General features: G+C 49.9%; 1 protein-coding gene across 3 annotated transcripts in view; it reads right to left on the bottom strand.

The window, feature by feature from the left end:
- LOC138567222 (alpha-2,8-sialyltransferase 8E-like) overlaps positions 1–16,505 on the bottom strand; it is a 240,291-nt gene that overhangs the window by 38,221 nt on the left and 185,565 nt on the right. For all 3 annotated transcript variants that reach the window (XM_069645211.1, XM_069645219.1, XM_069645227.1), the window contains exon 5: positions 12,511–12,623. In XM_069645211.1, the coding sequence (XP_069501312.1) occupies positions 12,511–12,623 (113 nt within the window). The remainder of the gene's footprint in view (positions 1–12,510; positions 12,624–16,505) is intronic.

The raw sequence follows: 16,505 nt of genomic DNA, 5'->3' as shown, positions 1-16,505 counted from the left end.
CACACATGTCCCCCAGCACCCCCACCCCCAGCAGTCAGGGGCACCTGCCAGCAGGCCCCCACGCATGTCCCACACGTCCCCCTGCACCCCCACCCCCCAGCAGTGCAGGGCACCTGCCAGCTGGCCCCCACACATGTCCCCCAGCACCCTCACCCCCTAGCAGTCTGGCGCACCTGCCAGCAGGCCCCCACACATGTCCCCCTCCACCCCCACCCCCCAGCAGTAAGGGGCACCTGCCAGCAGGCCCCCACACGTCCCCGAGCACCCCCACCCCCCAGCAGTCAGGGGCACCTGCCAGCAGGCCCCCCACACATGTCCCCCAGCACCCCCACCCCCCAGCAGTCAGGGGCCCCTGCCAGCAGGCCCCCACTCATATCCCACACATGTCCCCCCACCCCCCAGCAGTGCAGGGCACCTGCCAGCACCCCCCCCACACATGTCCCCCAGCACCCCCACCCCCCAGCAGTCAGGGGCACCTGCCAGCAGGCCCCCACACATGTACCACACATGTTCCCCTGCACCCCCACCCCCCCACCATCATTGACAGGCATCTGCCAGCAGGCCTTGACACATGTCCCCCAGCCAACACGTCATCACAATCCAGATCCCTGGCTCTTATGGCCACACAAATCCCACCCCACAGCACCCCAGTCCAAACACCCAAACAAGCTTTACATCCACTCCAAATTGAAATCCCCATTACATGATAGATCACAAATAAGCAGTATGCGCATGAGTACAAGTCTGTCCGACCCACACAATGGCAACACATGACTGAGAAAACCCACATTGTGACATGCATGAAACCAATGAGAGAAGACCACACATTGAAGTAAGAAACAAAAATGTAATCAAGTCAAAATGAAGTGAATGAAATTAAAACACACAATAATGCCAATAATAATGAAAATGCAGCATGTTCCAAAAAATGATAAATTAAAAAAATGAGAATCCAAATTAATCCAAATGAAAATGTGTCCAAAGTCACCGCCCAACAAAGCAAATCCAAAGGGAAAGAAAAGCGTAATATCCATTGCTCCATGGTGAAGAAAAATAAAGATGAAGGAGAAAAATCCACTGTAAAAATATGTACAAATAGCAAATCCAGGGTCCATGAGCCCAACGACATAAATGAAACCTACAATGAAACCTACCTAATTAATAACTATATACAAAAATGTGGGGCATAGTCCATGCGCCCCAAATGAAAAATAAATAAATGAAACTTAACACTAATGAACTATATACAATGGCGGCGGGCAAGTCCAACGGTTCACTTGTTGATGTCATAGGCCAGGGCATCATCGAACTCCTGTTCAATGTCTTGGATGCGGGCCTGTTCTCTGGCCCCGAGGTCTCGCAGGGATAACGCCATGTCCACCTCCAACTCCCTGCGAATTCCCTCGAGGCAATCAGCCCGCCTCAGCGCCCTGCGCATGGAGTTCTCCGCCCTGACCATCGTGAGCCGTGCCTCCTCCGCCCGCCGCCGCTCCGCACCTATCTGCTGGCCCAACCGCTGCCACAAGGAAGACACTCCAATTCCAGGGTCCTCCTGCCCTCCGGCCGATGCCTGCCCCTCTGATTGTAGATTGCCCCGAGCCATGATGCCTCCCACGTTGAGCCTGCCGCTGCCTCCGACGCAACTGCCTCTGCCAGTACGATGGCATCCAGGCTGATGGAATCCACAGACGCCGTCATGCACGTGCCCTGCTCGATGATGCCGGCACATCCTCCATCTGCTGGGGTCCAGTTGCTGTGGTGTCCACCCCTGCTGGACCTTCGACTCCCGACTGTGGAAGGGATGGGATCCCCACCGAGCTGGCTGCGTTGGTCAGGGCAGGTCCACAGGGGGCCCTGGTGGCATCTGGGCCGGAAGACGGCATGGAGAACAACTGGCGCATAGTCTCCACAGAGGAGGAGAGGGCCGCCAGAGGGGCCGACACATGTACAAAACCCCCGAACATGGACACTCCCAACTGGGCCACGTTGGCACGCTGCTCTTCGTGATGACGTGCATGCTCCCCCCGGGAAGCACGCACGTCATCACGAATGTCACGCTTGCGCAACGCGATACCAATCAGGACCTTCTCCATACGGCCAGGGGTCCCCTCGTCCGCAGGTAGAGGAGTGTAAGATGACATTGACATCCCCCCTACCTGCGGACGGGCCTGGGATGGGGCATCCCTGCTGGTGCATTGTGGTGCAGTCACAGGGTCAGCGACATGCACAGGCCCCTCGCAGTGACCTGTGCTGCCTCCTGCCCCTGGACTGCACCACTTGCACCAGTGGTACCACCCCCACCAGGCCCCATGTGCGGCTCAGTAGCGGCCCCCTCCTCCTCTGTGGAAACCACCAACCTGGATGGCTCCACACTGTCTTCCGCCGTTGCAAGCCCCTGTGGGGGCTCACCCACCCCTTCCGCTGCAGCCGTAGTGGCAGACGCAGCACCAGTCCCCTCACTCCCGGACGATGGTAAATTCTGGGAGGGTGACTGGGCCTTGCGTCGCCGGACGGTGGGGGCATCACTGCCGCTTTGCTCCACAGCGCCGTCTCCACCCTCTTCATCACTTGCCATGTGTAGAGGGAGACATAGAACACAAGCATCAGGGTACTGTACAATGGTCCCCTAGACAGGAAGCAATAGCAGATGAGTGGCACTGTCAAACATCACTTTCATCATGTCCCTCCACAACACATGGGTCAGTGCAGGCAAAACACATGCAATAACAGGCATGGCGCATGCTATGAACATTAGCATACATGTCCAAGGGACTCTTGAAACATACAATGGTGGTTTGAAACTCACATGCATCATGGGTTATGCCTATCACATGCACACACTTCACCCTAGTTTCATACATCTGGCCTTGTACACCCCAGACACAGTGGATACAAGGATGAGTAGGCTGCATCAGTGAATCTGAACATTGTCACAGACATGTGTCATGCATCCATGGCATTTCCAAGTCACAGACACGCAAGTCAGACACACAGACATGGACACCATACATGTCCATGAGAGCAGCACCCATCTCTCACACCCCATCCATGTCCAATAACAGAGACAGGCATGCATTAATGTGTGGATTCCCCAAGCTGCTCCGCATGTTGCATTGTAACACATGCACCAACCATGGGGTTCACACATTACTGGTCTCACATGCATGACCATGATGTCCCTGCACACACACATACATACATGGCCTATGTCACACATACAGGCAAGTATCAGACAACCAGCACCCTGCAACATGCCCTGTCTCACACAGCAATGCTTGGCCACTTACCGCTCAACTGCGGATGGGTCTGCCTCCGAAGGATCTGGGCGTGGAGCGCTGGGCCTACGCGTTCCAGGACCCTCATCTGGATGGTACTCATGCCGCCCCAGCCCCCCTCCACGAGGCGCCGGGCCTTGTTGAGGGTCCTGGACCTCAAGTCCTCCCAGCGTTTCTTGACATGTTGGAATCTTCGGACTGCCACCCCCTCGTCGTTGATGGCAGTCACGATGTCCGTCCAGATCCTGGTCCGTCCTTCCTTGTCGGCGCGCGAAGTTCCGAAGAGGGCATCATACTGCCCCAGGACTTGCTCCACCAGGACACCAACTTCGGTGGCAGTGAAGCTGGTGGCCCTCTGCCACTCTGGCTGGGGATTGCCAGTGGTGCCAGATGGAGATGTGCCCGACATGGCAACCCCAGAGGCAGGAGTGGGTGGGCAACTGGGTCCTGGGGCTGGGCTGTGGAGCGATGGAATCCCAGTCGGGAGTCTTCTGTTCCAGCAGGGGTGGACACAGCAACTGGACCCCTGCAGATGGCTGACGTGCAGGCACCAAATAGCAGGGCACGTGGGCAGCAGGCAGGCAGCAGCAGATGGCTGGTGGGAGCGTGCTCGGGGCTCTTGGGGGCAGGAAAATGGCCTTCGGGGCAGGAGCGTGGTATTCGTGTATGTGTACACGTGGCCAGCTTGATATGGAGTGATTTGGCACGTGAAAATCTTGCACGTCAGCGTGTAATTCGAGGAAAGGCCCTTAGCGCGTAAGCACGTCAGCACACGTACGCGATATCATTGGACCAAAGGCCCTTAGCGCGTAAGCGCATCTGTGACGTATTATGCACGGGCGATGCCCTTTCGCTTGTAAACTTGCAGCGCACCCCTGAAATACACGTACTCCGCTTGAACAGGGCCCTTTCGCGTGTGAAACTTCACGCGAACCCCGTAATACACGTACCCTGCTGAAATTGCGGGTGGAACGTCACGCGATCCCCAGGAATACACGTACCCTGCTGAAATTGCAGGTGAAACTTCCCGCGAACCCCAGGAATACACGCACTCCGCTCAACAGGGCCCTTTCGCGTGTGAAACTTCCAGTGCACCCCCGAAATACACGTACATGCTATTTTTGACACAGCAGGTGTCTGTTTGTCGCGTACCCCTTTGCACGTCATTTGTCCTAAGGGCCACAGTATGGGACATTCATCAGAGCTGTATATACACGTGCTTTTTGTTAGCGCACATTTTTTTAACGCGCATGTACGCTACCGCCTGCCTTCTTGTGGCGGACGTGTGTTGATGTACATAGTTGACTTTTGCTTTGTGTCATGAGATCGCCATTTCACTGCTGGGGGGTGGGGGTGCTGGGGGACATGAGTGGGGGCCTGCTGGCAGGTGCCCCTCACTGCTGGGGGGTGGGGGTGCTGGGGACATGAGTGAGGGCCTGCTGGCAGGTGCCCTGCACTGCTGGAGGGTGGGGGTGCTGGGGGACATGAGTGGGGGCCTGCTGGCAGGTGCCCCTCACTGCTGGGGGGTGGGGGCGCTGGGGGACATGAGTGGGGGCCTGCTGACAGGTGCCCTGCACTGCTGGGGGTGGGGGTGCTGGGGGACATGAGTGGGGGCCTGCTGGCAGGTGCCCTGCACTGCTGGGGGGTGGGGGTGCTGGGGGACATGAGTGGGGGCCTGCTGGCAAGTGCCCCTCAGTGCTGGGGGATGGGGGTGCTGGGGACACGAGTGGGGGCCTGCTGGCAGGTGCTCTGCACTGCTGGGGGTGGGGGTGCTGGGGGACATGAGTGGGGGCCTGCTGGCAGGTGCCCTGCACTGCTGGGGGGTGGGGGTGCAAGGGGACATGTGTGGGACATGAGTGGGGGCCTGCTGGCAGGTGCCCTGCACTTTTGGGGGTGGGGGGTGCTGGGGGACAAGAGTGGGAGCCTGCTGGCAGGTGCCCCTCACTGCTGGGTGTGGGGGTGCTGGGGGACATGAGTGGGGGCCTGCTGGCAGGTGCCCTGTACTGCTGGGGGGTGGGGGCGCAAGGGGACATGAGTGGGACATGAGTGGGGGCCTGCTGGCAGCGGCCCTGCACTGCTGGGGGGTGGGGGTGCTGGGGGACATGAGTAGGGGCCTGCTGGCAGGTGCCCCTCACTGCTGGAGGGGGGGTGCTGGGGGACATGAGTGGGGGCCTGCTGGCAGGTGCCCTGCACTGCTGGGGGGTGGGGGTGCTGGGGTACATGAGTGGGGGCCTGCTGGCAGGTGCCCCTCACTGCTGGGGGGTGGGGGTGCTGGGGGCTTTGAGTAGGGGCCTGCTGGCAGGGGCCCTGCACTGCTGGGGGGGTGGGGGTGCTGGGGGACATGAGTGGTGGCCTGCTGGCAGGTGCCCCTCAGTGCTGGGGGGTTGGGCTGCATGGGGACATGAGTAGGGGCCTGCTGGCAGGTGCCCTGCACTGCTGGGGGGTGGGGGTGCTGGGGGACATGAGTGGGAGCCTGCTGGCAGGTGCCCCTCAGTGCTGGGGGGTGGGGGTGCAAGGGGACATGAGTGGGGGCCTGCTGGCAGGTGCCCTGCACTGCTGGGGGTGCAAGGGGACATGAGTGGGACATGAGTGGGGGCCTGCTGGCAGGTGCCCCTCAGTGCTGGGGGTGGGGGTGCAAGGGGACATGAGTGGGGGCCTGCTGGCAGGTGGCCTGCTGGCAGGTGCCCTGCGCTGCTGGGGGGTGTGGGTGCTGGGGGACATGAGTGGGGGCCTGCTGGCAGGTGCCCTGCACTGCATTGCTAGGTGGTGGGGGTACTGGAGGACATGAGTGGGGGCCTGCTGGCAGGTGCCCCTCAGTGCTGGGGGGTGGGGGTGGAGGGGGTCATGCGTTGGTGATCAGTAGTGCAAGCTAACATGTGGCTTACCTGGGGGGCATGCCCATGGTGGATGGGCTGCCTGCGGGACATGACCAGGGGTGCAGGGTAGTCCCCTGTGGTGTGGGCTGCCTGCAGGGGCCGTGGAGGGTGTAGAGCGAACACCTGGGAGGAGCCACACTGCCAATTGACGTGTAGGACTCCACGGCACCCCCGAAATACACGTACCCTGCTGAAATCGCGTGTGAGACTTCCTGCGAACCCCAGATTTACACATACCCTGCTCGCCCAAAGCCAATCGCGTGTGAAACTTCCCGCGCACCCCCGAAATACACGCACACGCTATTTTTCACACAGCGGGTGTCAGCGGGTGTCAGTGTTTGTTGCGTACCCCTTTGCACGTCATTTGTCCAAGAGGGCCACAGTATGGGACATTCATCAGAGCTGTATATACGTGCTTTTTGTTAGCGCACATTTTGGCGCACATTTTTTTCATGCGCAGGGACTTTACCACCTGGTTTCGTGTGGCGGACGTGTTTAGGCCTGTGCGCGTCTTTGCCCGTGCGCTGTTTTTCCCCTATTCGATTCCAAGAGCGTGTGGGCGTTCCGCGCACTTGCCTCCTGTACTTCCCCTGTGACGCCCACATTTTCACGAGTTGTTCCCCATTCCGTGTGTCATGCCCCGTGTTAAGCCTACTTTAGTTATGTGCGCCACGCTATGTGCGCTTTCGCTGTGGCCGTAGCGCACGCCGTTAGATGACCTGTGCGCCGGCATGCGCCACGCAGATTTTCAGCGCACATCCCAGATTTTACTTGCGCACGGACTTCCATGAATCGATGTGCGCGGGTTTCGCTGCGATTTTCGCACTTGCACTGCGATTCGCACTGTTTCGCACGCTTGCGCAGGAATTTTCAGAGCACATTAATTCCATAAATCGGCTAATATGTGTCTTCAGCCAGTTGATTTTATAAGCAATAGCTTCGTCAATGCCTCTGCCTGAAGTACTGTCTTAAACAAGCTATTGAAAAGCCAACAGGTTTTGCTTGCCATCATATGCCCAGGTACTTGCAGCATTTTCTGGCTGTTCCCATCTTATGCCCAGGTGGTACCCAGGTGGTACCCTTATGGCAATGACTGGCAAATGCCTATCCATGCCTAATCAAAAGCCCAAGCTGTTTGCTTTGTCAATGCATGTTGGTTTCAGTTTGTCTCCTGAAGTGAACATGTATATGCCCACATGTGAGTGCCTTGCTTTCTACACCTAGGTAATCAAGCTGCACCCCACTGAGTTGGTCCAACAAGGCCCTACCTGAAAATGATAAGGCTAGGATGGCAAGTATGGACCAGTTTCAGATCTTCTCATGCATACGTGGGGCTCCAACCTAAATGGAATGTAACTATCTGTGTAGAAGCTAGTCTGCCAAAATGTCTCATACTAAGTACTGACCTGATAAGCTCATACTGTTTGAGTAACTTAAGAGTTTGCATTCCAACAGAGTACATCATGTGCATTGTGGGTGTTCGGAAAGTATAATTTAAATCCTGGGTGCTGGGTGTTTAGGCAGTGCCGGAACCCTTAAAGAGCACATTTAAAATAACACGAGAGAAGAGCATTTCCTATAATGTTGCATGCAAATTATAAAAGATTCTTTTAAAACTAAAAAGCAGTATTTAAATATTTCCTAAAGATTGCAATCAGAGGTGGATTTAACATTTGGACCTGGGATAAATGCCCATACCACCCCTGCTCTGCCTCTCTCCCCAAATACAAACAACCAGGGCTGCACAGGCCCTGCCACTGAGGTTGTATCTTTTTAACGTGTTTCAGGGGAAACTTATTTACAACGGGAAGTGATTAACAGAAAGTAATCAGAGATGAGAAAAGGTAACAGGTAGTGAACATTTCTGTGGCACATTTTCTTTAAATTATATAGGGTTTTAACAAGCTATTTAAGTGTGATTGTTGGGTGATTAGGCTACAGAACAAGCGTTGTGAAACAATGAGCTTGTCATGCATTTGATTTCAATTTGTGTCCGTATGAGATTTTTTGTAAATTCTCATTAATGTCTATGCTGGAGCCTATATGCTTCAATTCAGGATGGGAAAACAAAGCTACAAACATAGGGGGTAATTTTCCAAGCGAAGCTGTAAGAAGTGATGATAAATACATTTATCGCCTGTTTTTATGACCTGCAGGATTTTGTATGATTTTTTGTGAGGTTGGAGACCAGAGGTCCCCCTGCCAAATCAGATTGGTTTTCCACCAGCAGGTATTTGTATGTTGGCAGAAATCCAATGGATTCCTCTGGGATCCATCTGACATTTACACCTGGTAAAAGCAGGCAGATTCCAAAGGAATCCATTGCGGTTGGCTCCCACACTCATTAAATGTGGAAGTGATTTACACTTTCCCAGACACTTAACACTTAGTGGAAATGTAAAGAGCAAAGGCGTTTTTCGCCTGCGTTTTTACTTTTCCAGTACTTGGTTGAAACAATTACAATTAATGAATTGCCCCTTTTGCAAAAAGTGCAAACAGGAGTGGTCCCTTCCTGTGCAATTTAGGATTAAAAACAAAATGCCCCTCTTACTCTTTTCATCAACATGTTTCTACAATGATGAATACATTGTCAGGTTCCTTTATCATTTGACTTGTGCATTTTTAAAGCAATCTGTCTAAAATTAGGTATTATTGTAGGTATTCAAACCCAAACTTCAACACATACTTGTACCAAGTTGAGCTTGGAAGATGCATGGTCAAGTATCTAAATTTCAGGCTAGCCTCAAATTCTGGCTTTACCACTCAACCAAAGTGTGTGATCCTGTACAAAACATTTAATGTCACTATGTCGTACCTGCTAAAAATGAGGTGCCCCTAGAAGAGATTCATTTTACATTATAAGCTATTCCACACGCCCCACTCATGGTTTAATAGATGGGCAGCACAAGCATTGGAACCTGCTAAGAACACACACATCTTTCTTTGAAAATATCAGGCTGCATTCATTGAACAATTTGGTGTTATTCAATAGCAAATCAAAGTAAACACAAACAAAAAGTAATTATGGACACTTGCATAGTATAACCAGTATGTACCAAACAATGATGTACAAGGTCAAGGCACGGGAGCAAGGCCCTCTCTCCCCTGCCACACCACACCAGGAGCGACCAGGAGACTGGAACCCCCTCAACCTGCACAGTCTGCCTCCTCATTCAGCCCTCCCAGCCCTAGAACTCTCGCCTACATGCTAGCACTCCCTCAACTCAATTAAAATGTGCTGAAAATATGCAGCGTAATTTTCTAAGAAACAAAATCTCCTATTCCTTACTTCAGTATTCGGGGGGGGGTCTATCTTTCACATAAGATGGAGTTACCACAAGCACCTCCTCTGGGGCCCCTTGGCAGTAGCCACAGTGTTCAGGAAGATATTGCTGGGCGAACACCATCTGAGATGGTACAAAGACTAGGGGCCTCACTGCTCAGCCCTCTCAGAGGAGGTGGAGGATGCATCACCCTCGATGTTCCCCAGCCAAGCTAAGAAAGACATGCTGGGGGCTGGTCGGAGTAGGTGGGAGTGGAGGTAAATGGGAATAGTGATTAAGGGAGCTAAAGAAAGGTGACTAGGGGTGAAAGGTGGAGGATAGGACAATCGCTTTCGCGTAAAGCGCTATATAAAACACAATAAACGTAACATAATATCAGTGGAAGAGCCGATGGGAGGGGCAGCTAGGTAGATTGATTTTGCAACACTATTTTCCTTGCTTCTTTTGCTCTGTACTGTTTTTTTTGTTTTTTATAGAGGGGTTCAAATGTATTTTTCCCGATCTGGGAAGACAGTTTTGATGGATCACGGATCTGGGAAATCTGGATCGATGCCAGCACTTTTTTAGGGTGCTCCTAGACCCAAACCCAATGGAATTTGGGCCCCCCTTATCACAAACCTGCCCACCCAGATGAATATTCCTGGAGCCAGGCCTGCCCGCCAACACTACCCGGTGATGAAGTTAGCTCAGTTCATGCAGAGCAGACGACAGGCACAGGCTACGCCTTCACTTTGCTGCGGGCCTGGAGGGAAAGGAGTTTGTGCCACACACATTTTGAATAGTGGCTGCAATGACAGCCTCCAATGGCGGGCTAACAGCACAGGACCCACAGAAAATACGGCTATGGAAATACGACAGGTACAAGCGATCCGTTTGCCCCAACACGGGCTGCGGCCCTGCACTTTTAATGGTGAAAATGGAAAACAATTGGTGGGGGATCCAACAAGGGCTAGGGTGGGGGTGGAGTTTGGGGGGGCGGTGCCTGAGGAGGCGGGGTTAAGTGGGGCAGAGTTGGCAGTTGACCTCTAGATCAAAGATAATGTCCAAAATAATAGTTTAAAACAGCACTATTTCCTTCATGCTGCTTCTTTTCCAAACTATATATCAATTCCACTTTAAACCACTCATGGCACTGGTGATGAGTTACTTCATTACTGCAGATAATAGTTTTGACCACTGTTGCTGAGTAAATATTCTTTAAAATGCACAATTTGCATCCTATGTTATTTAAAAAAAACTCCCCCTTGGGTATTATTCAAACCGGGTAATTTCTACTCGCCATAAGCACCGTTTTCCTTCACTTGAACCACACCCAGCACAGCTCCTGCAGCTCTTCTCTGAAAGCAGTTGGGTGGCTGCATAGTGTCTGATGTTAATAGGGGTATTTATTCATGCAATGTTTGTATACCTGTATATTTATGCAATGTGTATCGGATACAGGTATTCAACAAACATTGCATAAATAAATAAAACGGGTCGTGGCTGAGGACTAACTTCCTCTTGTGACCTCATGCATGGGGTCAAGAGAGAAAGTTACAGCTTGCTCGCCAGTGCAGAGCAGGGGTTTGGGGTGGCCGACTGGCCGGATCCCGAGATCCGGCTACACATCTAGTGCCGGATCTCGGATCCGGTGAGAGCCGGCCCAATGACCAGCACTGTATGTGGGTTATTTCACATAACGAGCCGGCTCGCTTATCCTGGCAGTTGGAGATGCCAGGTATACGCCAGACGTCTTCACAGAGCACAGGGGGTACCAGTATAGAAAATTGTTATCCCGAACTACTATGCATCTGTGTGGGGACCACCACAGTGACAAGATAATTGTAAATAAAATAAGTCTGTGTGCCAAGGACAATATCCGGGTACACTATATCGCTGTGTGGGATCGCCACTTTTAAGTAAAGGAAAAAGTTTTAGCGGTGATGGTTGGTATCAAACGGATACTTGAACAAAATTGTGAATGTCGCCCAGAAATGATGCGCGTCTGGGTGATTGGACACTCTTGCTGGTCACATGGTTGCATCGGGCATGAAATGGGACTCATTGTTAGCCACTGTTCAGAGAAAGCCATTAGGTGACTCTGCCCCCCATAATCCCCACAATGAATATAATTAATTTAGGGGGCAACATCCCCACAGAGCTTGGTGGGAGTGGGGGGGGGGCTGTTATAGAAGATAAAGGTCACTGATAGAAATTCGCACCTTAATAATATAGTCAGAGATACAACCAGGGGTTCCTGGAGGGGGGAGCAAGGTCGCACAAAGCCTGCAAAGCTCCAGACTGCGGCTAAATGTGGCGCTAGGAAAACACACCAGGACCCAAGGGCTTGATTTCCTGAGGCGTACCTTCTTGAACTTGCAAGACCCTGCTACCCACGTGTCTGACAGGGTGCATCTCTCAGAGAGCGGCAGCGACAATTTCCTATTCAACACACGGGGGCACTCGAGGAATTTGGTTGTTAAAAGTACTGACTGACAAATGGGGCAGAAGGGGTTGGTAGAACTAACTTTGCCCCATAAGTATCCATTCGGAAGTGCCATGTTCCTCCTGGAATTAAATTGCTCTATGTGATGGGATATTAAAAAGGCAGCAGGTGTTTAGAGTTATTTGCAGGTGATTCATAAACAATCAGTGTATTAACTTACATCAAATATGTCAGCAGTGAAAGGTTTAACTTCCGAGCAATGTATGGGGATGGGAAATTCAGGTTGTCATGGCAAAGGCATAATACACAATGACCACGCAGCAGCCAAGAAGAGGACAAAGGCTGACCCAAAGGCCCCATTCTCCATAAAATTGTGGGTTAAACTAGACAGTCATTATATCAGTTTGGTTGGTAAGGGAGCTCAATGAGTTAATGCAGGAGTGGCGAAACCTGAAGGCCATGTGCATGAATCCTGGCAGGAGACAGACTCCAATGCAGTGAATAAAAAGTGCACCCTTGAGTTTGGTAGAAGGAACACCTGTTATGTAAGTGCCAGGAGACCACCAACATTGCCATGTGCACTATATAAAAAGATAAATATCATTACTGAGAGGCACCACTTGGATGTGGCTAGATTCTTCAGAATTTACCTGAACACAAACTCTGCTTGGTCGATCTGCTGTCCACAGCAACTGTCCACGAGGATGGCTCCATTCCCGACCACCGCACACGTCTTGTAGGCCTTCCCAGAAAAGGGGGATTCCTGAAGACTCACAAGATGAATCACAAAATATTAATCAGCCCCCGTGACTTTATTAACTGAAGACATTTCAATACTATATCAATTCACCTTCTGCCTTATCTTAAAATAATTACTTACATACATAGTATCGATAATAAACAAGGAATGAAGATCACCATTTTTGGAAAAGAGACTACATATGGCCTACAGAGTTCCAGGATTCAGCGCTGTTGCAACCAAAACTCACAGCAATGCGCTACATTTTAGATAGTTATCGACGAGCATGAAATTCAGGCATTTTCTGAATTTTCTGAATTTACCTAGCCCCCCGCCCTCATTACTGCCATACAGCTCAATGAAATGCCCTCATGTGGTAGCCCACATGTAACCGGAGAAGGCTGATCGTATCACACAGTTGTTGATTACATGGATTTTAGGGTCCTTCAGAGTGAGGGTTGAGTGAACTGCCAGCCCTCGCCCAACCTTCCTGGACTACCTCCACCATGTTGTACAACAGGGGTTGAGCTCAAGGAGCAAACAACACACTACAAACTTAGATATAAATGGTACTTCATGTGGAAAGGGTACCCCAAAGCATTCACTAATATGCATATGGCATCAGAAGGCCTATTGCCCTTCCCACGTGGGCGGCAAGAGTGTATTTCAGTGAACTGGCCTGTTGTGTTATGTCTGGCGCTGTACCTGCAACCTCACTTACAGGATTAACGTTGCAATGAACACCCTGACAGCAGAATGGCAAATGCACAGGGAGGGCCTGATTCTGATGGAACTGGCTAACAGTTGACATTCTCCATTCCAATACCTACCACCCCCATGCTAAGGTGGTGTGGTGTAAAGGTAAGTATGAAACACAAGCACGATATGATTGGAGATTAGTATTTATTATCTCCCATAAACAAGTATTCGCATCAGGCCCCACCGACTAGTGAATGCAGGCGTTGGACTTCGAAACCCGCATCTCGCTGTCCTCGTTCTCCCACGTTCCATCTCTCGTTCTTCTCTCTCTCGTGCCAACCAGCCGTCCGCCCACCAAGTTAACCTAACTATTGAAATACACTATGCTACACATCTCCCCTTCTTAATCTATCTAATGCTACAAATAATGTTAAACTGAAATTACATTAAGACAGTTCAAAATATATATATATATATATATATATAGTCTTCCATTGGCTCAATGACCCCACGCAAAGTCTGTTAATCCACGGGGTTCATGAATGATTCTTCCTCTGCTTGACTTTCGTGGTATATCTGTTTTAGCCTTTGGCAAGGAAACACTTTGCATGCTCTTCTTATTCTCTACACTCCTATCACAATTTTCTACATCACTGGAGCTATCATCATCACTGTCTCTCTCATCACTACCACGTTTCTTCACATTCGCTTTGGGTATATCCCATGTACATACCCTCTCCATATTCCAGATTCTACCATCCTGAACTCTCACTGCATGCTTAAACACTTCGACTATGCCGACAGGTTTTGACCATTTGCACGGGCCATTTCTCAAAACAGGAGGAAGCTTGATCCTCACCAAACCTCCTACCACCAATGGTGACTTTTTTTTTATTTTTCCTACAATTCTATCATGAATTTTTTTATTCTTCAATTGCATACTTCTGATGTTCTCACACGCATCTCCAAAATCTTTCTTTATAACAGTCATCCTTTTTATCCAGGATGGCGTCAACTTAGTGTTGGCCTTCCGACCTCTACTCATTTCAAATGGTGATAAACCTGTGGTGCAGTGTGTTGTGAAACGATGAGCATTAATCTTTTGTTTGACCGCTTCTTCCCATCTCACACCATTCGCCCATGCCCATCTTACTGCATCTTTTAATACCCTGTTAAAACGCTCGACTATTCCATTGGTCTGAGGGTGATATATTGCACTTCTTTTATGCACAATGGAATTCTCATCACAAAATTTTCTCATCTCTTTCGAACGAAACTGGACACCATTATCTGTTAGTATGCTCTTTGGTAAACCTTCCCTTCCACAGATCTCTGTCAAAATTCAACAACCATCTTTGCAGTCATGCATGGTTTGATCATAACTTCTACCCATCTAGTCAGTAGATCAATGACTACCAGGCAATATTGTTGTTTTCCCTCACTGTAAATTGGACCTAATATATCCATACCTAGATCAGTCCACACATTACTCGGAATATCTGTAACTACCATGGGATATTTCTCATTCACACACCCTCTATCACTCTCTTTGCAAAGGATACAATCACGTATATTCCTTTCAATTTGTAGATCATATCCTGGCCACCAGAATTCATCACGTATTCTCCTTTTTGTCTTCACAATACCCTGGTGACCTTCGTGGCCCAGCGTAATGATCCTTTGGCGTAGACTTGCAGGTGGAACGATTCTGTCACCTCTCAGAATTCTATTATTCTCCACCTTGAGTTCATTTGCTACCTTCCAAAACTCGATCAGTCCACTTTCTTCATATTTGGTTTTGATCAACGATTTACCACTCAGTAGTATTTCTCTCAATTTCTCAAATTTCATGTCTGATTTCTCCGCATCTTCCCATTCCTTCTCCGATATGGATAATTCTTCAATATTAAGTACAACTTCTGGGTTCATATCGTCATCACTATTTATCTCCGAAACATTGGTGAGTCTCGAAAGACAGTCAGCAGCACGATTATCTGTACCTGGCACATATTTAACTACACAGTTGTATTCTTGCAGGAGTATGACCCATCTTTTTATGCGGCTCGAAACATTTTCCAAGCCTTTATTCATTATGACATGAACCAGTGGTTTGTGGTCCGTGTGGAATTCCACTTCTGCACCCCAAAGAAAATTTTGAAATTTTCCTGCAGCCCATTTGATAGCTAATGTCTCTTTCTCAATAGCTGCATATGTTTTTTCTGCACCTTTTAACAGCCTAGATGCAAAAGCTATTAGTCTTTCTTTGCCATTGATCATTTGTGTGACCACTGCACCAAGGCCTACATTGCTGGCATCCGTTGCGATGATTGTTTTCTCTCCACTCCTGAAATTTTTTAGTGATGGTGCCTTATTCAACTCATGTTTTATCCATTCGAACTCTTCTTCACATTCCGTGTCCCATACAAATGATTTCTTCTTCAAAAGTTCTCGGAGTGGAATTGTATGCATAGCGAAATCTCGCATGAATTTCGAATAGTATTCGGCCATGCCAATGAAAGTACGCACTTCTTCCTTAGATTTGGGTCTTGGCATGTTCTCAAAGGCATCCAATAGTTGTTTCTTCGGTCTCACTCCTTCAGCTGATATATTGTGCCCTAAATATTCAATCTCACTACAATTAATTCTGCATTTCTCTTTGCTTAATGTCATTCCAGCTTCATACAGTTTCTTGCATACATATTGTAATCTCTCATCGTGTGTTATCTGATCAATAGCATGTATTAGTATGTCGTCCTGGAAACATATGACACCTTGGTCTTCTGCAAACAGACTATGCATAATTTTCTGGAAGACAGATGCCGCTGATATAAGCCCAAAAGGCAACCTCTTATATTGATATAGACCATCTGGTGTGATAAATGCTGTCATGCACCTGGATTCTCTATGTAATTTTACTTGATGATACGCAGATGTTAAGTCAAGAGTGGAGAAATGTTTCGATGGCCCAATGGTGGAAACTATTTCATGAATGTTGGGAAGTGGGTGTCTGTCAGGAATAACACACATGTCTACACATATTCTCAATTTCCCTGACTTCTTCCTTAGGACAACCAATGGAGACACCCATTCACTGGCATCGATACTTTCTATGATACCTTGGTCTTCTAGACTCTTTATTTCTTTTTTTACTTCGTCTCTCATGGATAAAGGAATGTTGCGAAGTCTCTGAGCAGGGGTGGTGTGTGG

The sequence above is a fragment of the Ambystoma mexicanum genome, chromosome 1p (genome assembly GCF_040938575.1).
Source record: "Ambystoma mexicanum isolate Mex_15411 chromosome 1p, UKY_AmexF1_1, whole genome shotgun sequence".
NCBI classification, from domain to species: Eukaryota; Metazoa; Chordata; class Amphibia; order Caudata; family Ambystomatidae; genus Ambystoma; species Ambystoma mexicanum.
The sequence above is the reverse complement of the archived record's forward strand: the minus strand, read 5'-3'. Positions and strand labels throughout refer to the sequence as shown.